Source organism: Halichondria panicea, chromosome 12, assembly GCF_963675165.1.
Source record: "Halichondria panicea chromosome 12, odHalPani1.1, whole genome shotgun sequence".
Taxonomy (NCBI): Eukaryota; Metazoa; Porifera; class Demospongiae; order Suberitida; family Halichondriidae; genus Halichondria; species Halichondria panicea.
This window is the reverse complement of record NC_087388.1, coordinates 2,524,533-2,552,124: the sequence shown is the minus strand read 5'-3', so window position 1 is coordinate 2,552,124 and position 27,592 is coordinate 2,524,533. Positions and strand designations below refer to the sequence as shown.

General features: G+C 42.7%; 4 protein-coding genes across 4 annotated transcripts; 2 read left to right on the top strand and 2 right to left on the bottom strand.

Moving 5' to 3' along the window:
* The first annotated feature begins 236 nt into the window (after window positions 1-236).
* Window positions 237-1,743, top strand: LOC135345535 (uncharacterized protein KIAA1958-like). The gene is given in 4 exon segments (XM_064542947.1): window positions 237-920; window positions 923-997; window positions 1,000-1,371; window positions 1,374-1,743. Coding segments are annotated over 4 exon segments (858 nt in total). The 5' UTR covers window positions 237-847; the 3' UTR covers window positions 1,712-1,743.
* Window positions 1,744-6,587: 4,844 nt separating this feature from the next.
* LOC135345474 (uncharacterized) lies at window positions 6,588-7,800 on the bottom strand. Its single transcript, XM_064542895.1, has 2 exons — window positions 7,760-7,800; window positions 6,588-7,686 (listed from the first exon to the last, which is right to left on the bottom strand). Exons 1-2 carry the CDS (start codon window positions 7,798-7,800, stop codon window positions 6,588-6,590), a joined length of 1,140 nt encoding a protein of 379 aa, XP_064398965.1.
* Window positions 7,801-10,538: 2,738 nt separating this feature from the next.
* Window positions 10,539-12,101, top strand: LOC135345473 (uncharacterized). The gene is made up of 3 exons (XM_064542894.1): window positions 10,539-11,658; window positions 11,727-11,940; window positions 12,061-12,101. The coding sequence occupies exons 1-3, from the start codon at window positions 10,864-10,866 to the stop codon at window positions 12,099-12,101; spliced, it is 1,050 nt and encodes a 349-aa protein (XP_064398964.1). The 5' UTR covers window positions 10,539-10,863.
* A 9,054-nt stretch (window positions 12,102-21,155) lies between these two features.
* On the bottom strand, window positions 21,156-22,281 carry LOC135345718 (uncharacterized). Its single transcript, XM_064543166.1, has 3 exons — window positions 22,072-22,281; window positions 21,762-21,963; window positions 21,156-21,712 (listed from the first exon to the last, which is right to left on the bottom strand). Exons 2-3 carry the CDS (start codon window positions 21,955-21,957, stop codon window positions 21,171-21,173), a joined length of 738 nt encoding a protein of 245 aa, XP_064399236.1. The 5' UTR covers window positions 21,958-21,963; window positions 22,072-22,281; the 3' UTR covers window positions 21,156-21,170.
* Between the last annotated feature and the right edge of the window lie 5,311 nt (window positions 22,282-27,592).

Below are 27,592 nucleotides of genomic sequence, written 5' to 3'. Positions count from 1 at the left end.
TCTGCATTGCCAGGCTCCTTCAGTAGTTCAGGGACAGTGTAGAGTCTTACTCCATAATAGTCTACTCGACGTCAGTATTGTTTCTGTTTCGACTTCTTGAGGCTTCTTCATATAGGTTATAGGCTGAGTCCAAGGTCTCTCTGGGGTTTTGAGAACCGAAGGCCTGAGGCTGTAGCATCTCGAGCGTAGCGAGGGTGCTACTAAGGGCCTGAGGTTCTCAAAACTCCATAGTGACCGTTGGACGAGGCCTATAACTGATTTAGAATAGCGTAGCAACCACAAAATAAACTGCTAGCTAGCTAAACGAGTACCGTCTGGGCTTCTGTGAGCTGCCATTTTGTCTTGGAAACACTTGGGCATGGCTGGGGATGCTGTTCCAGTGCTACGCTTTCTACTAGCTCTCGTGCTGATAGTGAAACTGACCCTATTGACCCAAGGCGGAGTTTAGAAAACGCAGTTGAAGCCCTACTGAGTACGAGTGGCCACAAACAAGACCAGAAACCTGAAACTGTGCCTGCGCAGCCAAGTTCAAGAAGGTACACCATTCCAGTGACTGATACGGATGTAGCTAAAGCCAGAGTTGAGTCTGTACCCAAAAAGACACGAGAAGACTCCTCTTACTGTGTGAAAGACTGGGCAAGCAACAGGCAACAAAATGTTGAAATTCCACCACTGGCAGAGTTGGACAAGCAAGGTCTTCAGTACTGGCTGAGTCGCTTTTTGATGGAAATCAGAACAAAGAAAGGTGCAAAGTATGCTCCAAACTCACTCCATCATATAGTTTCTGGAATTATGCGTCATTTACGTCAGAACTGCGGAAGACCAGATATCGATTTCTTCAAGGACCATGAGTTTGCAAATGAAGCGACTTCAATCTGCTGGTGTTGGCTCTGTACGTAAGCAGGCTGAACCAATTTCCCTTAAGAAGAAGAGTTGCTGTGGGAGAAAAAACTCTTAGGAGACCACAGCCCGGACGCTCTTTTGAACACAATGGTGTTCGACTCTACTTTGCATTGCGCAGTGGAGGTGAGCACAGACAACTTCGCCATAATCCTTGCCAAATTGAACTTTGTGAGCCTCGAAATGAACGATCATTCCTCAGATACAGAGAAGACATATCGAAGAATCGTCCCGGAGGATTGAAAGGACGCAAAATCAAGCCCAAAGTAGTGGTTCACTATTCAAATCCCGAAAATCCTCAGAGATGCTTTGTTGAGCTGTTTAAGAGATACAATAGCTTGTGTCCTCATGATCGCCCGAGCAATGCGTTCTACCTCTCTCCTCTGACAAAACCTAAACAAGATTGCTGGTTTTCCCGAGCACCTTTGGGACATAACACCTTGAAGAACATACTGAAGAACATGTGAAAGCAGGAATACAAGGTTTTAAAACGAACCATTCACTCAGAGCCACAGCTGCAACCAGGTTGTACTCAAGTGGTGTTGACGAACAACTCGTAATGGAGCGTACAGGCCATCGCAGTATCGAAGGAATCAGAGGCTACAAGCGAACTTCCTTAGAGCAGCAATTTCAGACATCCTACAGCCTCGTTTGGACATTGTGCCTGTATCCAGAAGCCAATTCACAGAGCCATCTCTGCCTCCTCCAATGGCTGCCACCACATTTCCTTGCTCACAGGTGTCGACTAACAACATCAGCGCACCTCGCACCTCATCCTCAAGTGATGATCATGCAGGAATATTCTATATAAGTTCATGCTCAAACATATCTATAAACATTAATACTCTGAACTCTGAACGTCATTATCATCATTCGTCATTATCATCATTCTGTTATTATAATTATTATACATGCATGCATTATTATTAATTTTGTTTAGTCAATATTCAGTATGATTGTATGTATCTATGATTGTATGTATCATGTAAAAAATGTTAAATGCATGTAGTGAACATATGTGACGGCTACGGTCACTAACACTATTTATTGCAGGCGATGCAACTAGATAAAAGCAGCTTGCTCCATGCTCACTTTCACTGTTAATTTATCATATCAAGACTCTGTCACATCACATGACCAACTGTCACAAAAACAATGAATAATATTATAATCAATGAATAATTGTTACAATTCCCGCTCCTACTCTGAAGATCGTCCTCGATTCTCAAAACACAACCATACAGCTAATAACTGAATAAGATAAATAATGGTATTCTAACAGTTAAATGTAGAAACGTTACTTAACTTCCGGGTTTTCCTTCCTACCGCGGGTCCTTGCTCGGGTATTCTGGCTTATTGACTCCTTCAAAGGTGACGGCTCAGGGGGTTCCGAGGGGGTGTTCTCGTCCAAATTCTCGTTTAAATCCTCGTCCAAATTCTCTACTGTTGGGGGTGGTAATGGCACTTCTTGATCAGGGGGTACTTCTTGTTGGGCCTTCTTCTGGGACTTTTTATCGCTACCTGTCCACGAGTGGTCATCCATGTCATCATAACATCTGCGAACTCGGGTCAGAGACACAAATATGGAAGGGTTACGTGGCCTGTCGATCAAGGCTACTTCTGCATTCGTAGGCGTTACATTTAACACTCTGTAGGGGCCGTGGTATGGTCGTGCGAGCTTCCTATCTTTACCCTGCACTTTGCTTGGCATGAATACCATCACACGATCGCCTACTTGTATTTCACTTCTCCGGGTGTGCTTGTCATACTGCAATTTCTGATGATCTTGTGCTCTCTCAATCTTCTCTTTAGCAATACTCCACGCATTGGAAAGTTTCAAAACAAGTTCAGTCCGATAATCTTCTGCATCCAGCTCATACACGGGTGTGGGCATACTCAATCCCGTCTCCGTAGGTATTCGTGCATCTCGGCCATACAAAAGATAGAACGGTGATTCCTGGGTGGACTCTTGCATCATTGTTCGATACGCATACAGAAGGTATGGTAGATGATCGTCCCAGTCACGTTTCTTAGTATCACAGCATTTAGCGATCATACTAACAAGTGTCGAATTGAATTTTTCAACTAGACCATCGGTTTGCGGGTGATAACCTGAGGTGTTTATCTTTTTGATTCCAAGTACATCACACACTCCTTTGATCAACTCGGAAAGGAAGTTGGTTCCTCTGTCTGAAAGTAATTGTTCGGGGACGCCGTGTCTGCAAACGACTTGCTCAACCAAAATTCTGGCTATAGTATCGGCCTTTTGGTCAGCCATGGGGAATGCTTCAACCCACTTGGTGAGATAGTCCACAAAACAAACAACGTAACGATTGCCCTTGTGAGTAACTGGCAACTGCAGCACGTCAACTCCAACACGGTGGAATGGAGCTCCAACAGGAATAGGTACAAGGGGTGGTCGAACAGCTCTACCAGGACCCTTCCGACTGGCACAGACTAAACATTTCCGACAAAAGTGGTACACGTCTGCTCGCATACCCTTCCACCAATAGTGCCTTCGCAGGCGATCATACACCTTCTTGGCAGAGAAATGTCCGGCAAAACAACTGGCATGGCCTTCTTGTAAAAGATTGTCACGATCACTTCTCGGGACTACAACACACAGGCGGCCTATGGACGTCGGGGGTTCATAGTGTAGAACACCATGTATCAACTCAAAATGATCACTTTCGAAGACAATTCGTTTAGCTCTTTTTTCATCCGTTGGCAGGACATCAGCTTCAAGGTATCGGCACAAGTCTAGTAATTCTGAGTCGCTCCGTTGAGCTTCCTTGAGTTTGGTCATCTGTTCAACATCGGGTCGTGGGATGGCTTCATCCTCTCCATTGGTCATAGCAAACGTCTCCACAGCATTGATGATCGAGTTCCGCGAAAGGGCATCAGCATTGGCATTGCTTTTTCCTGACCGGTGCTTTATCTCTAAATCCATCTCTTGAATGGTGAGTGCCCAGCGAGCCAACTTCCCTGTGGGTCGGGGGTTGTTTAACAACGAAGTACATGCTGCATGGTCAGTGTACACAACAGTATGATGTCCAAGGACATATGGGCGGTAGTGTCGTACAGCCCAGACAAGACCAAGTGTTTCCAATTCGGATATACCGTAGTTGCACTCGTGGATGTCTAACGTTCTGGAGGCATATGCGATGGGATGGAGCTGTCCTTCTTTCTCTTGGCTCAACACAGCACCAAGGCCAAGTCCGCTGGCGTCTGTCTCCAACACAAACTGCTTGCCTGCTCCACACTCTGGGTAGGAGAGAATAGGTGCTGTCACTAAGCACTCCTTCAAGCGTTCGAAGGCCGTCTCACAGTCTGGACTCCACTCGTAGGGGACGTCTTTTCTGGTCAAGCGATGGAGAGGGTGGGCTATGCGTGCGAATCCAGAGATAAATCTTCTGTAATAACTAGCAAGGCCAAGGAATTGTCGTATCTTCGTCACGTCAGTGGGGGTTGGATAGTTTTTAACAGTGTCGATCTTGGCAGGATCTGGTCGGACTCCAGCAGCAGACAGTACATGCCCTAGATAAGGGACTTCTTTGCGAAGAAGGATACATTTCTTTGGTTTAAGACGTAAACCAGCTCTTCTCAACCTCATAAACACTTCCGAGAGATGCTTGAGGTGATCCTCGAATGTATCGGACACTACAAGGATGTCATCCAAATAGACAAAATAGCTCGTTCCTTCCAGTCCAGCCAGTATGGCCTGCATTAGTCGCTGAAAGGTCGCTGGGGCATTACAAAGTCCAAATGGCATTCTTGTGAATTCAAACAATCCTCGATGAGTCGTGAATGCAGACTTCTCGCGTGCCTCTTGGTCCAACTCTACTTGCCAATATCCTGAGGCGAGGTCTAACGAAGAGAAATACTTGGCACCTCCTGCTGCGTCCAAAATATCATCAATCCGGGGTAGAGGGTATACATCTCGTCTAGTGACAGCATTCAATCGGCGATAGTCGACACAAAACCTCTTGCTACCGTCCTTCTTGGGAACTATTACAACGGGGCTGGCCCATGGGCTCATAGAGGGTTGCACTACACCTTGCTCCTCCATCTCTTCTACCATTCGACTGATCGTTTCTCGGTGGATAAATGGGGTGCGATAGGGTTGTTGCTTTACTGGGTGGCTATCTCCGGTATCAATGCAATGGCGCACTACATTGGTGCAACCTAACTCGGCACCATTAAGGGCAAATACATCAGAGTAATCATAAAGCAATTGGGTAAGCTGAATTTGCTGTCCTTCCGAAAGGATCATGGAATCAATACCTAAGACAGTCTTAATTTGGTTCATACGTTCAGAGGTCTTAACAACGGTGTCTACAGATGCACATGTAGTATTAGTACAACAAACATCTCCGGGTTCCAAAACAGGCACAACGTCCAAAGGTTGTACACACCCTATCTCCATGCCCTCCAAAAGTTGAGTCGAGGCACCATGCACATTCACCATTGGGACTAGCATACAACCATCATCGTCAATAGTAATAAGGGACTCTTGGGAATACAAACCCTTAGGCTCAAGCTGACCATTACTTGGTTCAAACAAAACAGAACCTCCAGGTAGGGCATGTACATTGTCGATTTTGACTCTCACAAAACTGCCTTTCAAACTGGGTACTATAACACCTTTCACTAACCGCACAATAGATATTTCCGGGTCAGGGTTACTTCTTGCTATGAGGGATTGTCCATTAGGTCTCAACAACGAAAAGCTTAAGGCCGGTATAGCATTCATGCCTAACAATAGGGGTTGGGAACTTCCTGGTTGTACAAATACAGGTACACAAACTGACTCACCATCCACGGCAATGTCTACATCAATCTGGGCAGTGATCACTATCTCTCTGCCGCCTTCCACTCCATCCTTGCCATAGAGTCTCGCAGAGGGTGTCTTTAGTTCAGGTAGTGGCTGGTCTTCGGTTCGGAGGTGACGTACAATTTCGTGTAGCAACTCTCGAGAGATTATGGTAGACTGAGCACCAGTGTCCAACATGGCTTCTACAGGCACTCCACATACGTTCACAGGCACATACACTGTAGGACCGACTGTCTTGGGGCTTTGTTCTTGGTTGACGGTCACGGTATTCATCGTAGCTTCGTCTCTGGGTAGATTATCACATTCGTCACCCAGTCGCTTTACAGCTATCAGGGCTTCTAACTGTTCTATTGACAAACTGTTCAAATGTGTCTCCTCACTTGGTTTGGTCTCCAGTAGTGCATTACGGGATGTACTGGGGTTAGAGTTATTTCCACTGTGATTTCCACTGTGATTTCCACTGTGACGGTTTAACTGACTTGACCTCCCGCTTCTGTAAGGGTTAGTGTTTCTCCCAGGTGCTTCCGGCTGATTTCCACGAAAGGGGCAATCACTCTTGTAGTGTCCAGGGCGCTGGCAGTGATAGCACACGGGTTCTCGAGTCTTCCTCTCTTCTCGGCGTGTACTTTCAGACTGTGGCGTGGCCATCTTGCCTTGCTCTCTTGGTCGGAAAGTATTCTTCTTGGGGGTATCTCCACGGGACGCAGCAGATTCTGCATATTGTCGTTCATGTCGTTCTATCACTCGTGCCCTATCATAGAGCTCTTGGAAAGTCTCGCTTGTCTTTGGTGCACCCAGTCTCCTTTGCCATTTAACATGCAAAGCTTGAAAGAAGCGTCCTTTCAGCAAACGTTCAAACTCTCGGCCTTGAATTGATGGGAACGCTTTGCGCCCTAGTGCTTGAAGCTCCAATCCTATCTATCGACTCATCTCTCTGGACTTTATGATGGAACTCCATGCCTCTAAGTTCTTCAATATCGACAGCCTTGAAGCGGGCTCGTAAGGCATCAACTACCTTCTGGTACTGACTCTGGTCCGTGTCTGGGAGAGCACGGAGAACTCTCAGAGCCGTTTTCTCCAATAACAATTTAATCTGATGTAACTTTTGCTCAGTGCTCCATCCGGCAACTTTAGCTCGTTCTTCAAACTGTTCAATCCAACGCTCGAATCCATCTTCTTCCATTTGTTTCCCTTCACCGGTAAAGGCCTTTAGGGGTGGTAGGTGCTGGGCAGCTGTAGCTTGTGTTTGGGCAGCAATTGCCTCTGTGTGAGCTTCCAAAAGCCTTGTCATTGTCGCTACAAGTAATGACTCACTAGGAGACTCTCTTCCAGCAGGGGGCAGCAGTCGTTCCTCTCCTCCTGGTGGCTCTGTTCTTCGTGTATCAGTTTCAGTTCTTCGATCGGTAGTTCTTTCAGTTCCTCGATCAGTGCTTCCTTCAGTCCCTCGGTCTTCAGTTCCTCGGTCTTCAGTTCTTCTTTCAGTTCCTCGAGTTCTTTCAGTTCCTCTTTCAGTTCCTCGATCTTCAGTTCTTCGGATAGGGTCGGTACCTCTCTCCATATGGGGGGTACTTGAGGGTTCTGCCCTCTCTAGCGGTGTGGTATGTCTAACCTCCGCCTCATCATCAATAGACGGGTCATCCTCCGAGTCAACTTCTTCCTGAAGTGATCGTAGTTCAGCAGTAACTGCTTCCAATTGTCCTTGTAGATTATACTTCTCTAATTCAAACGCATCAGTCAGGGTTTGTTCCCTCTCTTGAGCTTGTCGTCGCTCTCTGTCCACTTCATTCTGTTCTCGGTGGATCGCCTCTTGATGCTCAACTCTAAGTTGCTCCAGAGCCCTCAAATGCTTTAGCTCAGCCCTTGTCTCAGATTCCTCTAGCTGTCCTTGGAGCAGCGCACGGATTTCTTCTTCATGGTTCCGGGTCGCCTCGAATGCGATGGGTACGGGTCGTCTCCGTCATTTCAGCTCGAAGCTGCTCTATCTCTTCCAACTGCTTCTTGGATTCGTCCTTAGCAGCAGCCAACTCTTGTCGAAGTGTCTCCAAATCTGTCTGTAACTGTTCCATGGTCTCTATACTCTCCGTATGAGTAGTTCTCAACCGTTTTCGTAACAACACGTGTCCGGAGTCTTGAGTCAAAGCCTGCAACTCACGCCTTGACATGAACACACAGGTCCTGGCAGGGTCGCCAAATGTGACGGCTACGGTCACTAACACTATTTATTGCAGGCGATGCAACTAGATAAAAGCAGCTTGCTCCATGCTCACTTTCACTGTTAATTTATCATATCAAGACTCTGTCACATCACATGACCAACTGTCACAAAAACAATGAATAATATTATAATCAATGAATAATTGTTACACATATAATGGACCTCCATAGAAGACCTCCTCCATAGAAGACCTCTGAATGACTGAGAGGTCTGCATCACAGATGTCAGGTACCTTGCTTTGCTTACATGATATAAGTATTAGCAGTAGATAATTGTAGGGCAAGATGAGAATAGGAATAGGTGATATTGACAGTGATTTATTGACAGTGATTTTTACGGTGCAAGGTACCTGACATCTCCTTGTCAACCAAGGCTCACATAGAACAGAACATACACACAGACTAGATGCACCCCTGCCTAAAAACGACACATCTTGACAGGTTGTCAGGTTGTCGTCTTTGTGTTGCCCAAAGACGACACATCGTGCTGCACACAGAACCCCCCTGCCTAATTAATCAATAATAATTGTCACAAGCAGGAGTCCTGTCACAAGCTATAAGGAGTTGATTACTACTGCTGCTGATTTGCGATCAGCACCTACACAGTGTTTGGGCACAGAATTACAATACATATCACAGGCAAACACAAGCCAACTAATCACACAAGCCAACTAATGACAAATTGTGACCTAATCCTAGCTGGGGAGCCTATTATGTTGGGAAGAAAATGTCCTTACACAAGTAAACAGTACACTCGTAAACCCAACAAGTTTCCCCTGAAAGCAATCAACCTCTGTACATGTACACAGTGAGCCTAATGAGTAGTCAGCCTAATTGAACTGACTAATTGAATTGTAACGGCACAAGCCTAGGCGTAGCACTGATAATTGTTAGCACGTCTAAAGTATCATGCCACAGGCACACACGTGGGCACCAATAGTGAATACTACACACACACAGATACACACACACGCGGTGCACCGATACACACACACACGAGATACACACACGCGCGCGCGCGCGGGCAGCCACACACACACACATACAACACACACACATACACTACACTACACACACACACACATACACTCGCGCGGGCACACACACACGCACGCGCACATAAAGATGCTCACACAAGTTCACACAAGTGCACACACACACACATGCACACACACACACAAACACCACTTACTTCCACTCCTGGCCTGCCTATGGGCCCAAACTTTCCAGTGCCCAGCATTCTTCACAGCTGATAACAGAATACATTGTGGATGAGACCAACAGATAGATTGCAACACTGCATGCTGAGCGTAGCTTCTGCTCGGGCTTCAACACACCCAGTATACTTTACAAGATACGTAGGTAAGTGTATAGTATTATCAGCTAGCTTAAATAATCTTTAACCTAGAAGTAGTATTCCATTAGTGATTGTAATGAGCCACAATGGTGTTGATTGAAAAACATGTGTCAATTGCTGATTTCAAGTATCAACTACGCTAATTAATTTATGTGTTTATTTGTACAGAAGTGAAGAGGTGAAGAGGTTATAATTTTTAGTTATAGGCCAAGCATAGGAATAGGTTCATCGTAATGTCTTATTTCTATGACCTGAATTGAATGCATTCTTGTGAGAAGTTACACCTTGCTCAATTTAGTAGGTAAACGTCGACCGTTTGTGTATGCAGATATGCCCAAATTTCAACATCCAAATACAAGAAAGAAATAACTTCAGAAAGATTATGGGATCCCTATATAGGTTAAAAAGTCATAAAAGAACAAGAAAGTAACTTACAAGCTTCATTTCAGTTTATATTTCACAAAAATGTCAGGCCTGATCATATACATGACGTCAACCGTAACACGGATGGTCCTTCCTTAATCTATGAATAGTCTTAGTTAAGCCTTACAACAAATGCTTTCATGGTTTTACTCGATCAACTAGCTACGGTCAACTTTAATAAATTAAGTAGAGTGTCATGTGACCCAAGCTCCGCCCTCACTAGTAATTGCAGACGTTTGCCACCCACGCACGTGATAAACATTCCAAAGCGATGATTCAACGTTGAGATGTACAGCATTGGCTATGTACGACTACGTACATGAAAGTCACGGTGGGATTGTCCTTTCGCACTACCAAATTTGCTGGTAGTCTTTGTATCCATATGAGTGGTAATCGATAGATTGGCATGACTGCGAGACCCTGCATTTTCAAAAACTTAAAATAGTGAACACCGTCAGTTTAAAATACTTGTTAGTTGCGGCAAGAGTTCATAAGAAGAGAAGAGTATCGAACTGCCTATACTGCTAAACTGCCTATACTGCTACGTAAAAACTGTGCACAAAGTAACGTGACATCCTGTTAGATGCACGTGAGATAATCGCAATTGATGACGTTGCACACGAGCTTGCGCCTCATTACGCAACGCAATCATGAGTGCTAGTAGGGCCGCCCATCTAGAGTGCTAGTACGAGTATCGAGTACGAGTAATGGAGGATCAACTGGACTCTTTTTCTCTCTACTTAGATGATGATTGTGAAGATGTTGAGGTTGAGGTTGAAGCTGAAGAGAGCTGCAGTCAAGTTCCAGGTAAAAAATTAAAAATAAAATTCTTATTTACCATGCATATTAGACTGCTACATGTGTACATACATATTGATAGCTAGCTACATCTCTACTGGTTGCTCTCTTCTTATATAGGGTTACCATTACACGAAAATAGTACACAGATTACAAATGCTAGCTAGTTGCTTTACGCATCTATGCTTCACGTAATTATATATTTTCCTCTGTCAAGTTCCGGGTGGGTGGTAAAGCTGGGCGTAAGCGAGGTCGAGGCAAGGGTGGTGCTGCTGCCTCTGGATCTGCTGTGAAAAGGAAACGTCGATTGTTGAACAAGGAAGAAAAGGCTCAAGTCATGCTCTCTATATGTAATGTCGACATTCGTGACCTTCTTTCCTACGTGAAAGACACAGTTTCCGGTGAAAAACACTTAGTTGTGAGCGTTGCTAGGCAGGAGTTTTGGAAATGTCTGCAAACCTCTGAGACTTTGGTCAGTGAATTGTTGCGCACACTTGCAAGTTTGTTTGGTTTACTCTACAAAAACTGTGACAAGGGTAAAGACAAGTACATGAAATTCCAATTGGAGTGGCATCAATGTTGTAGTGTTTTTCTACTGCCTCCCGGAAAAAACTTGTCTGATGTAGGTATTGATTCCAAAAAGAAAGTGGAGCTTGCCCACTTCCAGCAGCGATGGATTGGATATTGTGATGGAAGCTGTGCCGACAAGCATACTAGGGATGCTGTGATGATATCAGTTTGCAGTGCTGTGTACAATTACCTTCTCAAGCGTGTGTCACAAGTTCAGCAGTCATTATTGATGGAACCCACAAGCAGTGGCATATTAAAAGGGGATGTAGACTCTGTTTATTACCGTTTCTGTGGAGCAGCTCTCGCAAGCATGCTACAATCGTGTAAAAACGATCAGAGAGAAACTATAAACCAGGAAATAGAAGTGCTGAGATGTATTCAGTGTACAGACAAGGATCACATTCCTGGAAAACTAAAGTATCGTGATCGAGGACACATGTACTTCCCTTCCAAGGATTTTTTGACAGTCCTAAGGGGAATTGATAGTTGTGTCATGGAAAATGCAAACGAATCTACTTTAAGAAAGTATGGTCCCGACATGATCGATGTTGCCGTGAAGCAAGTAGAGGCTACTCAAAAGTTTCAATGCCAATTTAAATCTTTGGTTACAAACTGTGTCTGTTGGAAAAGGATGATACTGTTGATGTACTAACGTTTGACCTCGCTATTAAAGTGGTGTACAAAGAACTTTGTCGTAAACTATGCCATACTCGTCTTGGCGAATATAAAGACGAATATATAAGTGCGACACAGCAAAACTTGGCTGCTTTAAAAGGGAAGTCGACTCTTGCTGGCCAAAATTTAAGAGATGAACTATTGACATCACATGTGAACACAAAGTCATGTGAACACAAAGTCATTTTTGAATTAAAAAAAAAATTTCACGTCACATGCAATAATTACATTACAAAAATTAGTTCTGTTTCTCTCCTGTATATTGTTTCTCCTGTATATTGTTTCTTAGTTATTTGCATGCTAGGAAGGAATAGGGGCATATCTCGATAGTATTTTCCACTGTGGTGACTTGCTGAAACTGCTTTGCTACAGAGGTACTTGGCTCTAGAAGTCGTATAATTGATCGCGTCTAGCTTATTTCCGCTTAAATACTTATACTGGGAAAACAAAGTTTCCACAGCACTTCCAGAGACTCTTAGCGGTAGCGGAACCAAATAATATCCAGGGTAGCGAATGAAAAAATCGTTGCAGAGCAGTTTGAAGCCAAACACATCAATGCGTAGGTTGTCCCAGGCTGTTGTGTATATAGATAGTGCATGTGTTTATTTATAATAATTATTATAGTGCGCATTATATAGACTTTCTTTGCCATGATAAGAATAACTTCTGTCTGGCATTACAGGGATGAAATTGTTTATCGTCTATATATAATACATTCGGTGAGTCATAATTCCAAGTAGCGTTAACAATAATACTTACATTTTTTCACCAAGTATTCATTCCATTTCAAAAAGAATTGATAGCCTTTATCAATACTCTTGAGGACCTCGCTGCCGTTATCCCTGATCTTGGTGTGACAAACAAGTCCTCTCTCAAAAAGCTGATTGCATCCTTCCAAGTATAGCCTGGTAATCCCAACTGATTGGGCATCTTCAGGAGGTGGAACTTGAGATGTGTGATGAAACAATTCCGTTAGAACCTGCTCCTGCTGCAATTCCGTGGTATATAGTGAGTAAATACATGCATGCATGTACGTATATATTACACCTGCATCACTTTAGCAGGAGCTACGTTCAACTTTGTCCATGCGTCACGTAGGACGTAAGATTCTCGGAGACGAGGTACCATTCGTGCAGCACCCAGGTTACGTCTTTCAACTTCACGTTTGAACATGTCAATTATTGTTCTCCATCCAAAGTTAATGCCATTCATCTCAAATGACTTCGTCCCTCCTCGTTGCGAGGAATAGAGGGCATTGATCATGTTCTTTAGCTGAAATATAAATATTGGAATTAGCTATACAGGAAACAAGAAAATTTCCACTATATATACCTGATGGCTTGGACAGATAATCCAATAAATCATTCTTCCTGGGTTGAAAGGGTTCCTAAATTCTGGCTTTACCTCATTGGTCCCAAATGCGCCCTTTACTCCACTCGTTGCCTTCACCACAGATATATTGGGAGCAGCTGCATCACATACTAAGGCATATGTATTAAATCCATACAATGAAATGTCTTAATAGACTCGAACACCCACGACAAAATGAATTTGCTTTCAAGTGGACCAGAGCTTGTGAAGTATGGACCAACCACATCAAACGGTGATGTCAAATCACGCCATAAAACTTGCAGTATGTATGCGGTTTGCTTTGTTCGGTAGTCTGGATCTAGCAGCTGGTAAACGTCAGTGAGAGAGGCAAGTTCTTCATGAGTCATTGCGAGTCCAACTAGCTGATGACTACGAGAATTCCACATCAACCGGCACATCAACCGGCATACAACCTTTACTTCATCAAAAATCAATACACCATCACCGTGCGGTACCTTCAGTTTTTCTGCTACTCTCTGTAACTTGAACTCTTCAAAACGCTTGGCTTCTTGTGTGCAAGTCTTGTGTGTGAGGCTCCTATATAATAGTATAGTATATATAATTATATGATAGTTGGTACTGTAACACTGACCTGCTTCATCACGAAATGCTCCTGTATATGACTGCAGTGTTGCCCGAGAGGGTAGCTGAAGAAGACCGAAGCTTTTCAACGCATCATAAGCTGCAGGAGATCTAGTGAAAACAGCTAATGCGAGTCTTATTGTTACAATGCTCCATCAATTTCTTCGACTGCCGGTCACTGCATTATACAAGGTGCATGTATTATATAATTATAATGAGCATTGATAATTATATAAGTGCTTAAAATACCATTTTTTTGTTGGTCTCCTTCAAACTCCTTCTTGACGTTTTGAAGGTCACTTTTCCACAATTCTCGAAGAGCTAGTCCAACTCCATGGTTGTCGCCATCAGTGAACATGGATTCAAGCTCCTTAGCGTTGGAGACTTTATCCACAATATCGCACATTTGGTCATGCTGATCTTCACTAAGGCTTATTTCTGTGTGTGTATAGTTCTTTAGCAGTGCTGTGCGCTCCTGTTGCATGTTCTGCCGCTTCTTCTTCAGGCTTTTCGGGGACAGGTACTTTTCAGGAAAACGTGAAGACGCATTCACATGGTGTTGTTTCTGTTCGGAGGTAGTATTTTGCACTTTTTTCAATCTCTGATTAAGTTCATTAATTAAGCACTTGCAACCTGAACACATTACGTCAGTCATATTATCTTTCTCCAAGATGCTAGCATTCTTTGCTAGTTTATGCCATAGCTTACATTTGCCAGAATCGATTCGCTGGACAGGATGCACCGTACGTCTCAGTTTCTTAGGATCGTATCGAATAACATCATGATACTTGGTTACATGTCGGGATTAATCCCTGGACAGAACTTGTAACCGCCTTTCACGGAAACCTGGTCACACAATAACATGTACTCATTAACAGTGCCAATCTTTCCCTTCTCCTTGCTAAAAAGAAGAACTTGGTAGTCATATTTGCCATCTTCTTCTAGGGTAACCCTAACCCTACTAACCAGGCCAAGAGGGGGATGATTGTGCAAGTCTTTTCTACAGCAAGTTAATGCACCAGCTCCATCTACCTTTGTGCAAATAGAAAACATAAGATCAGGATACTTCTCTTTGCCAGCTTTCTCAAACTCAGCAAGTGTAAAAGCAACAATCCTGGGCCTCTTTTCACACTCTTGGACTTGAAGGTCAGTTGTCCTTCGCTTTCCTAGCATATGATTTGTAGCATATGATTTGTAATATCCTCCATCGTGCAGCTCGATCAGCTTTGAACGCGAGCAATTCATGATTTCATCCTACGTTTCTACTAATCCCCCACGCCCCCAAAAACGTCACGGTTAACATTTACTGGAAGATTACTAGTAATTTTACAATGTTGAATCGCGTGCTAGTCATGTTACTTTGTGCACAGTTTTTACGTAGCAGTATAGGCAGTTCGATACTCTTCTCTTCTTATGAACTCTTGGTTGCGGAGTAGAGGAGTAGAGGAGTAGAGTTTCTTGTACACCAGATTGGGGAACTTCTCTATACACAACGTGCACTCCAAAGATGCCAGCTTAGAGTGAAAGTTTTGCAAATTGCATTCCACAGTGGATTCACGTTTCTCTGTTGTGTGTGCCTCTGTCTGTCTTGTTCCAAGCGTGCCTCTGTAGTAGTTACTTTACTGGCTCTGATGCTTTGACAACGTACTTACCGGAGGCTCTGCTGCTTTGAGTGGAAGCTGTATTTTGTTGTTGCCTGGCCTCAGGAGTCCCTGTAATGAACAGTGAATGTATTTACCGGAGGCTCTGCTTTGGGTGGAAGCAGCGTTTTGGTTGTTTTGGATGTATTTACCGGAGGCTCTGCTGCTAAGCAGCATTTTGTTGTAGGCGTGCCTCAGGAGTCTCTGTAATGAACAATAATTATGAACAATGGTTGTATCAGCTTTGGGTGGAAGCAGCATTTTGTTGTAGGCGTGCCTGCCTGTCCTCAGCCTGTCCTCAACAATAAGGCTAACGTTTCGTTTTGGTTAAATCAGTCTCTGCTGCATTTTGTTGTCTGTAATGAACAGTGAACAATAATATCGGCTAACGTTTTGGATGTACTTACTGCTGAGACAGCAGTACGATCACATGATCGACTATTTCTTCACACTGTGACATACCGCAAATTTTTCGCGCTATAGCGCAATCTGAGCACCCTCCTACTGATAGCCAATGAGTAATAACAGGTGGTTTCTAAGACTATGTTGATTCTAAGACTATGTTGATACATGATACATAGGCAACAGTGACAGTGGCGTCATTTTCTAACAAGGTCCCGGCCAAGAATAACAAGGTCCCAAGAATTACTTACTTGATTTTTATATTTCTCTAAGAACAAAGAACACTCAATGGCCACATGTGTCACGAGGTCATGTAAAATAGACAGGGGCTGATTATGATTTAATTATGACGACGTGATAATAAGACGTGATAATAATTTGTGATTTAAGATGTGATTTAAGATGTGATGGTGTGATAGTGAATTTATGATGGTATAAGGCACAAAGCTGCAAAAGAAGCCAACAAAAATAGAAGCCAACAAAAATATTCTGCCTACTGGTGCTGCAGTGGCGGCCACGGATCCCCCCCTTTGCTTTACTACACAGTCTACATTGATTCAATGATTGTACCTGTTGCGTTCAGGTTGGATCCGCCACTGGGTTGGATGGAACCCCACCCGCTGAAGCGTACCAATGTAATGCTCCAGTCAGGAGAAACGTCTCTACAGAGACGGGATTGAGTAGGCGCCTGGAAAGAGAGAGCGCAAGATCATCAGTATGACAAGATCCAAGTAGGTGATCGTGTTATAGTACCAAGATAGGAAGCCCGAACAAGAAGTACAGGTCGTAGAGTTGTGTTTTGTGAATAGGAGTAATCAACCGTCTGAACTATTCGAGGATAACCAATCTGCAATTTGCATGGCTAAGAATCTGCAGTTTCACAGAAGGTCGAACATAAAGTTTGGTGTAAGTTGTGTGAAATTCGAACGACTCACCAAGATGTGGGGAATGAGCAATCGACCCTCGAGTGAGATGGGAAAAGAGCTCGAACGACCTGAACTGGAAGGACCTTCTAGATTGTGTGTAGGCGTATAGGTGTAGTGAGTCGCAAAGCAGTAAGAAGCAATCCTGTGTTGCTCTAGTACAGCTGACCTCTGATCAGTGTCTTCAAAAGGATTGTCATTGTTACCAAAACTCAAGGAGGAACACACGAGGGATGCGTGTGGATCTACCTGCACAAGTGAGTTAAATTGCACTCATTTTTAGTGTTATAACCTGATTTTTTAGGTGTTGAGCCAGAGTGTAGCAAGTGCTTTTGCGTATTTTAATGATTTGCGTATTTTAATGACCCTTAATTTAATGACCCTGCAACTTCTGCAACTTTAATGACCCTGCAACCGTCGAAACTCAACGTTTTGTATCTTATTTTGATAAATTCTTTGATTGTTTAAACATTCGAAGTTTCAATGAGTATGTTTGAAAACGAAAGCCTCAGCTAAAGCTTCTCCATCAGACGAACGGCTGAAGGTAAATGGAAGGTTATTATTCACAAAATTAATGTCCAGTGTTTTTCCTGTACAGTGGGGCTTGATGAGGATTTTTTGAAATGTCTTCAAGATTGGGAGGATTCTGTCAATGCTATCGAAGATCTGGAAGCAGGTGCAAAAAACAAGATGTTACTCTCTCGGGAGACTCTGGAAGGGATTCGAATTACTGGTAGGATGTTTACCATGTGAATTTATTAGGAGTGTTATTTAATTAGGAGTGTTATTTAGCATTTTTATTTATACATGCAGTAACATATCTTCTTAGCCCAGCTGGACTCATCATCGTTTCTACTTAGACCCTCTAGAACACTACTTTGGGAAACAGAGAGCATGTGGTGAAGGAATGAGCATCCAAACCTGCTCCAGTGTGTCAAAAATGCTCCTGCACTACGTATGCAGAGATCATTTGATCATTTGTTTTAGATCCTGTCAGAGGAAACTGTGGGCGTAAACGCCTTTTAAGTAATGTTATATCTACTGAAAATTTAATAGATGATACTCCACTACCCAAACGTAGGTGCACACGAACAAAGAACAAATAATTAAATAATTAACGTGAACCACTGATGCTTTTCCTTAAGCTAGTTGATTTTTGTATTGTTTTTTTCTGATGTTGTTTATATGTTTCCATCCATGATGCAGCCATTGAAATCCTCTGATGGTAACCCATAGCTTAATAATTTCACGCAATAGCTCTTGAGAATGTTCGTCATCATCTATGTCTTGCGATAGAATACACCAATAAAACTGTCACTAGCAACAATGACATCGTGGACATTATGCTTGCGTGGACATTATGCGTGGACATTATGCTTGAAGCTTTCTTTATCACTAAAGATGTGTCTGTGTAAAGCCGTTTTCACAATTTTCTCAATAGCAACAAATAGAGAAAATGTATTGTCATTGAGGGGAAACAATCCTCCTCGGTTAATTTGATCCAACCATTTGCTAGTGTACGAGAGTATATCCCCACCTTCACCAACCACTGCCATCTCTTCCAGACAAGTTATAAACTTAGAAAATTTGTCACCTCGTCTTTTCTCAAATCGTTTAAGCAAAGAATGTGGAACAAATCCTGCAGCATACCGGAGAGCATTCAGCTCATCAGCACTCGAATTTACTAGCTCGATGTACAGTCTTTATCCAATTCTTCTTTCACGAGACGTTCAAAAATATTTTCATATATAAGTTGCATACAAATTGGATCGAAGATCTCAATCTTTAAATTGCAAAGCATTTGATCCGTTCTCAATACCCCACAGTTTTGCCCTTTTTGTCCTTGCTGCTTGTACTCTGTCACAAGTATGTTTAATTTTTTCTTGCAGAAAAGCGAAGGTATCCAATACTGGTTTCACAACAGCTTTTATCCAAGATCTCTTCTGTCCTTTCTACTAGTACATTGTAGTATTTCATGTAAAGCAAATCAGACATAGCTTTAATATAGCTAGCTAGCTAATTGTTATACATCACACATGGACGGTTAACCCTTTTACTACCATGGAGGAAATAAAAAAAGAAAGATGTAATTGAATGCCATATTTAACCCCGCATTGTTTACAATTAATCTGTTCAATCTTAGGGGATATTCCCCAAATATTCATTGCGAGAGAGCAGCTGCATGCAGTTCATGCGCGAAATTACCTCTTGATTGTCAACTATCAATACCAAAGGAGTGCATGAATACAACTTACTGTAGTTTACAGGACTTCTCAACAGGACTTCTCAACAGGTAAAACAAAGCATAAAAATTACATGTTATTAATAATTATTGACTCAAATACACAACAGTATTTATTGTCCACATTATAATGCTAACTGCTAACTGTTCTTTCTTGGCGTAGACACTACTCACTATCGGGCACGGGCAGCTGGTTCCCAGCAGAATATCTGCAAGGAAATAGCAATAAGTACATTATAAGTTGCAGTATTATACGACACACAATACTGAAATAAATTATTATGCAACCAGCAGCTATAATTGATTTACCTGTAGTTATGCAATTTGCGTCCCAGACGTGAACAATAAGAGCAACCATGCAGCTATTAATTATTGATACACCTGTATACATGTGTAAGCCGGACATGAAAGTAATACTTATTATTGATACACCGTGCAATATGTAACTAGATATATTGGGATGTAATAGGGTGTGTGGTCAAATCCTTCTCCCCAAATATTTAATCCTAGATGAAACCCTGGTTAGTGGCTAGTACACAGTAATTTGTAATAAGCAGGCCACCCCTGTAAGTGGCCTGCAACTCCAATAGACAGACTTAACTTTATACTAAGCACTTAGGATAACAAAATTGTAAGTCAGACTAACTTACCACAATTATTAGTAGAATTCAACCTGCAGAGGAAAAAATGCAAGTAATAGGTTGTGTTTTAATAGTACATACAATCTTTTTTTTTTACAGGCCGAGAGTGTAAGCTGTGTAAGCTGTGACTATGCAAGCTAGCAACTCAAAGGCACGCAACTAACCAATTGGTAGCAGGACAAAAATATTGGCAGAATATAATGAACACTTCAAGGCGTTCTCATCTCTTCAGGTGAAATACAGAAATACAGTGCAGTCGTCAATGTCGACGGCTCACCTGGCTGTCGCAAAGACTACCTCGAATCGTTCGTGCAGAAGAGAAAGAGCTCCACACGAACAGCGACTGCAAGCAGTGCCAGACGCAAATGCCCAATCTGCGCTACCAAGCAAAAGAGCCTCCCTTCAATCCTGAAAACTCGAGGCAGTCACAACCGCCTATCTTAAACAGGAAGACTATCTTAAACAGGAAGTTCTTGTCAACGCACCCCAACTTGTTCACCGCGCAAAACGACAAAACCACTACAATACAAATGGATGACCAGGCTACAGTTCTGACTAAGTTGGAACAAATACGATAAAATTAGAATCAACAATGGCCTCGAACCAACACCCTCTAGGAAAAGAGCAAAAAGACATGAAAGAGAAACTTAACTTTGACAAGGAAAACCTACTTACAGAGGCACAAACCTGGAATGAAAACATGCCTAACTGAAAACATGCCTAACATGCCTATCAACTGGTCTACACTTGCTACTGAGCACGGTGTAACTGGTGGGAACAAGGGACAAGTAGTTAAAGAATTTTTGGCTCAACACAACGTCAAACCTGCTCCCCGCCGATCCAAGAAACGTAGGGAGGGTCTCTCTACCAATGCCTCCACCTGCAAGTACAGAAAGACAAAACCTAAAAAAACGAATGTCCAATGGAGAATTTTCACTTGGAGAGGAGCAAGAGTACACAAGGTTTAAAGGCTCACACCAAGCTCAATTGAAACAGAGACAGTCAAGTTTTCCGCAAGAAAGATACCACTTTCAGAAATTCGGGAGAAACTAACACGAAAGAATAGGCCTCATTCGAGGAACAGAAACCCTGAATGAACTTTGCCGAGAAGATTTGGAACTGCCCCAAACTAGGTGCGAGTGACCTACCAGACAATGATCTCAGAGAACTGCTTAGTATGCACAGGCACCTAAAAATTTGGCACGATCACTCAGCAATAGCGGCCGCTATATATGACGAAGTGTTTTTCTACACACAAGAGGAGATGGAGAAGAAAACCGGTGTCACAGGACACGGCCTCCCCCAGGACAGGAGTTCCGGGGGGGGTTCCGTCCTTAGGATAAATCCTCCCCCCGGAGTTTCTGTCCTAGGACAAAAGCTCCTACCCCAGGACCAGAGCTCCCCCATTCTGCGGTGAAAGTCAGTCCACAGGTAATCTGAGAGGACTAAGCTAGTCTAGGCTACGAAGTAAACAGCCATAGACAAAGCCTAACTAGATGCAATAGATGCTGTATCTATTATGTTATAGATCTCAATACTCAATATATACAACAATGCAAGAGAAAGAAGTACAATAAATATAACCAAAAGTGCATAAATCATAAAGTGATGCAACCAGAACAAAACCAATTACCTACTGGTTCTTTGCGAATTTTGGCACAGCAATAGTGATACCACTCACTACATTTGTCACACATGACCATATCCTCAAAAGAGTCCGGTCTCTTGCACATGCAGTATATTGTAATGGCAATGGTTTGTGGTGTTGGTCTTTTTGGCATCGCTTTCTTTGTGCGAGGGAACCGTGAGAGTTTGCCCTTCTCAAAGCACTTAATGAGATGTGCTCTCATTTTGGCCTCATCAAACACTAGAGAACCCACATTATCGTTCATAGCAGCGTGATATGCAGCAGCAATGCTAAATAGTCCGCAGTTGTTAGCACCCTCTTGCTGCTGGAGAGCCACCACAGAAATCAACAGCCCATTGCATTGAATTAATGGGCTATACACTTGTGCTATCTGGAGCTCAGTACTTGGGGAAAGCGTTCCATTGAAGCAGCTGTCGTACAAATACAGTTCACCCTTAAACAGAGAAGTGGCAATCCAGTGCTGTCGTTCTTCAACAAAGAAGATTTGCACAGCTGCACGTGTACAAGTAAAATTATCATAATTACATAAACGTTGTCTTACCTGGGCCTTGATTATTGGAAACTGGTGGAAATGCCTTTAATTGGGCCAAGAGAGTATTATAGCAGCCTTCAAACTTAAGGAATTGCATCGATAATAACTGGTGGGCTGCACGCATATGCTTGTCGGAGAGCATACCACCTATTGCACTCAACACTTGTTTGTCAAAGAGGTTTAGATCTAGGGTCTTCAGCCACATCGTTCCCTATAATCATATACACAGAAGTCTAAGAATTGTACAAGATATATACACAGCTTATACCAGAATATTCTACCAAGAAAATAGACATGTTATGATAATTATTATTATTACCTGACTCTTTTGTTTCTTCCTAGGAGGTGACTTGCAAGGATCTTTTGTGTCAAGAGGACGCTTATCACGCTTATCTTGCTTTTGAGAGGGTAGGTCAGGCTTTTGAGAGGGTAGGTCAGGTTTTTGAGAGGGTACATCAGGTTTTTGAGAATTTACATCAGGCTTTTGAGAGGGTACATCAGGCTTTTGAGAGGGTACATCAGGCAGGGTAGATCAGGCTTTTGAGAGGGTAGGTCAGGCTTTTGAGAGGGTGCATCAGGCTTTTGAGAGGGTAGGTCAGGATTTTGAGAGGGTACGTCAGGCATTCGTTTATTCTTAGGTGATTTGACTGGAGAAGAGTGGTTGTCTTCAGAGCCAGGAAGAGTGTTTTCTTCATCGTTGGTTTCTGTAAAATGTTTTAAGCATAATTATATAGCAAGGAACACGACAGAAGGAGGTTATTGCTAGCCACACTTTACCTGGAGAGTAGTATTCCTTTAGCAGTACTCCATTGTAACACTTTTTCAATACTTTGCCGCTCCCAGACTGCAACTCGTATCTACCCTTGTCAAGGATCTTATGGACAATATATGAACCTTTCCAGGTGCAGTCCATTTTCCCTCCCATTCGATGCGAATTGGCCATATTCTTTAGCATGACACTGCTGCCAACTGGATAACTCTACGACAAAAATGGCAAAAAAATAAGCTAAAGTTTGCTATATAAAATAATACCTTCAAAGAGTTATGCTTGTTGTCATACTGCTGCTTCTGTTTTTGCTGTGCAGCATGCAGCAATGTTCTCCTTGGCATTGAGGTGACAGCGGTCACGAATTTCCATCAACCTTCGGAGAATTCCATCCATGTCTTCTCCGTCTTCATCTTCAGTCTCCTCTCCACTCAATTGGTTAGCAGCTCCTCTATCTTCTATAGCGTCGGCACCATCTCGTTGATCCATATCAAAAGTAACAGCTTTCCGCGGGTGGCGATTGAACATTAGGAAAAAGGGTGTGTACTTTGATGACGACGCCTACAATCAAAAAATAATATATGCATGCATGATATAATAATTAAAATCTTACCTGTTTTGATATGCGATAGGCATAAAGAGCAGCAGAGAGATGCTGATCCCAGTCATCAGTACTAGAATCGATTACCTTCTTGAGAGTGTTCACTAGAGTCTGGTTGAAGCGTTCATCAAGGCCATTTGTTTGTGGGTGGTAAGCACTTGATACGCAGTGCTGTATGTCAGTCAACTCAAAAAGTCGGGTGTTGATTTCGTTGACAAACTCTCTTCCTTGGTCTGATTGAATCACTTTTGGCCACCCATGCCTGCAAAATGTGTCAAACAGAAATTTTGCTACACCTTCTGCTGATTTTGATGGGAGTGGGGCAGCCTCAGGCCACTTAGAGAGAGAGGGTGATAATGTACTTGTTTCCAGAGCTTGTTTCAGGTAGAGGTCCTACCAAGTCAATACCAACTCTGTACCAGACCTTTGTCACAGGGATGGGGTGTAGTTCTGCTCTGGGTTTCTGCAGTTGGTGATTCGTTCGTTGGCATTTGTCGCAGTGCTTGCAGAGCTGTATGACGTCAGCATGTAGGCTTTTCCAGTAGAAATCCTGAGCAACCTACATGCATGAAACAGATATAATTATACTTTATGATGATAAATATACCTTTTCATAGGTCTTGTCTCTCCCAAAATGCATCCCATCCAGTCCATCGTGGCACATGTTTAGTATCCTGCTTTTCTCCTCTTGCTTCACCACAACTCTTCTCATTCTATGCATGCCAGTGCTGTCTTTCTCAGGCAGGTATAAGCATTGTTGCTGCAGAGCATATCTTTGAGCTTTGTCTCTTATACTTATCTTGTCATTAGTGGAAAGCCCGTCTCTGTATTTCTTTTGGCCAGCATTGCTGGCAGCAGTCTTGTACAGCAGTATGTCCTCATACTCTTGTTGAGTAGCCATTCTGATTGCTAACAGTCTATACATTTCACATGCACGCGCACGCTTATTATACTAAAGCCTTGACAGGTTTTGACAGGGTACATATGTACCCGGATGATATATCCTGGGGGCGGGGATTCTGTCCTAGGACAAAACCACCGGGGGGGAGGCATTGTCCTAAGACCACAGGCTCCGGGGGAGAAACTGTCGCCCGGAGGTTCTATCCTATGACACCGGTATTAAAATGGCGTTAGTGGAGGTTCGGAAGATCAAGAGCAAGCATAGCAGATCAGATGATGTTTAAAGAATCGTGCCAAGAGTGCATGCGACTGGTTAGTGAGCCAATAAACGTGCTCTTTCATGGAGATGGCCCAGCCCAACAGTATGAAACAGCTGTGTAGGTTGTGGAGCTAAAACGGCCTTATTCGACGACTTTGCTTATTGCCACTACGCAGAAAAAGGAAGTTACAAAGATTGCCAAGACTTTGTGCTCAAAGGCCTAAGATATTAAGTAGGATTAAGTACGACTAGCATTTAATTTTATTTAATTGTACACAGAAAGTGGTAAATATAAACAACCAATATGGCTGAAGGGTGGATGCATATTAGATCAAAGTATGACGGAGGCAAAGTGATTAACCATTCCCAAAGTGGGTCGTGGGAACATAGATGTATGGGAGCTGGCTTACAACAGAATCTGGGAAAAGACTGGGGACCAAGCGTTTGGTCCTCAAATAGTATTTTTTCAACAACAGCCGAAGAATCAAAAAAGAAGAACACTGCTAGGAAGTCACAACACGAGGTAAAAGTAAGTACACTCGAAAGGATAATTCAGCTGCGGCACGAAAAGCCTACAGTAGGCATGACAATGACGTTGAACCAGATGACCTCACTGTTCTAAAATAGCAATAGAAATAGCAATAGAAATAGAAAACACAACGAAAGAACAAGCTGGAAATGATAGATGGCGAAAAGAAAGAAAGAAGCCACTAACTGAAAATAAAAGAATTTACGTTTCGTGGGAATAACGGCTACCAGATACGGAATGGAGATGGAGGAAACAGCACGAATCGAATACACTGCTCACCAGCAAAGAACTAAGTGCACAAAATTGACGGTTAGCGGCAACGGTATAGTCCAAGTCCAAGATCCCAGTGACCAAACAAGGATACTTGAAATAGATACTTGAAATAAAAAATAAAAAACCCTTTCACTAAGAGAAGTATGACGTTGTCTGAGGCCTGTCACTCACAGTGGTTCAACGTTCTGCCTGAAAAATGGAAAAGAAGAACAAACGTATCAAATGCCAACTATAATTATTGTACGAACAACGAGTGGTGCGATTGGACAGAGGGACAGAGAGAATTTACAGAGACAGAAAGTGGTGGGACCAACAGATACTGAAACTGAACGCTTTTTATCAAGATGCTCTACTGCCTGAGCTTGCTTCTCTACCTACATCCAACTAACCAAATACTAGATCATCAAGGACATAAATATAATTATGGTACGTGCCTATATACTCTCACTCAATGATTTTCATCCTTTATGTTCTCTATTATAGACTGTCACACCTAGCTATGGAAGCAAAAAAGAACTCCAGAACTCTGTCCGTACTGACCACGTGTAACCCTGTTTGCTGTAGTGCTACAAGGTGGTAAACCACAACTACACGAGGAATACATAATTGTTGTAGTGTTAATTATATTCATGAGTGACTCTAAACTGCGTGGGCAAAACACTAGACCGTAACCTTAAGAGAAGCTCCAGGGATGAGATTCTACTGTTTTTTGCTGTTGCTGATTGCTGCTGTCTGTTTGACTGTTGTTGCTGTTGCTGATTCGATTGCTGTTTGATCGGTTGCTGTTTGATTCTACTGTTGTTGCTGTTGCTGATTCGATTGCTGTTTGATTCTACTGCTGTTGCTGATTCGATTGCTGATTGCTGTTTGGTGCAGATGGCGAGAAAAAGGCCTAGGATTGTGACAGATTTCGAGAAGAGCCATCCACCCACCAGTGCAGATGTGCACGGTGTCTTGTCACCTCTCAAAAAAGGTAGAAATGTGGAGTTCTTCGATGGTGATGGTTCTTCGATGGTGATGGAAAACAATGTGATTGGATAGAGAGTGCTGTTGAGTTGAAGGCAATCAAATACGGCTTCTCCCAAGAAGATCAGGATACGACGGTATTTGTGAACGTGAAGACAAGAGTAGTATCGGTGAACGATACAATTTGGGGAGACCATGTTGGAACTTTGAACTTTAAACGATGGATGTTGCTATTTGCTTTCAAGTTTTATGATAAAAGGGACAAAGGGAGTTAAGTCTATCGCTGACATAGGAGCTGTGGAGTCTGGAAAAAGACGGTGAACTGAACGAGTGACAGGAGTAGTTGAATTTTCAAAAGACAAGGTGTGCCTAATGGACCTGTTGATGCTAGTGGTGTCCTACTAGGTGAAGGAAAGAGGTGATGCTTTTGGAAAAATGGTGCAAGATTTAGCGCAAATGACGGATGATGAGAATCTGCATACCATGACGACTGGATGCATTCAAGATTAATGGTGAAGAATGTTTAATCCAGAAAAGATTATTGAAACGTCTGTACTCTGATTTGAACTGAATTGATTTGACATTCATTTTGACATTAGATCTAGCTAGATGTATAATTATTTTTGGTTGTCTATTTTGTATGTGTATGACCTATCGATTCTATGACTTATATGATGCTGTGCTAATGGTTCTACCATAGATAGAGCAAAAATCTTCTTTATCTATGGTTCTACTCGTAATAATTATTATGAGACTTGTCATAATTATGTACACGCATATCGCATGTTAATTAAGTTTAAGAGTTTGAGTTCTGAGTTTCTGAGCTTCTTTGCATATCATGATCTCATGGCAAACAGGGTTCAAGATAATTATAGAGCCGATAGACTAACATTCCATTCAGGACACACTTAGGCTTGATATTCTACAGACGTCTATATGCATTAGAGGGGAATGGAGCAGAGAACTGCATCGTGTTGTATGAACACGCTCTGGGTATGAACACGCTCTGGTGCTAGGCTATTGGTGCTAGGCTATTGCAGAGTCTGTAGTGGGAGTGTGCACTAGCTGAGAATAACAAGTGAATTAGGTGAATTAGTAGAATGTCCACATTAAAGTCACCTAGGACAATACATTCATTGATACACTTGGAGATCGGTACACAAGAGTTCAACGGGCAATTGATGTTGAAATTGATAGGTGGAGCAGAGTACTTTGTCGACACGATATGCTTGGTCTCAAAACCAAGTTCGAGCGATTTGTAGCACTAGTTGTAGCACTAGTTCACGAAATTCGAAACAGACCGAAGGAATTCGACACGAGCTGTGGCAGAGAGATTAATGTGCAGATATTTTCAGTATCGAGTATCGAGTAGAAAAGAGAATTAGAGAATTAGAGAAGGACAAATGAGCTACGTCCAACCTTCTCACTGACACCCAATTGGAAGAGACGTTCCAGACGATGTTCCAGACGAAGCTGAATAGCGACATCAGCATAAGAGTACCACATGTACAAATGAGAAATGAACAAGCTCTAGAGATATTACTTA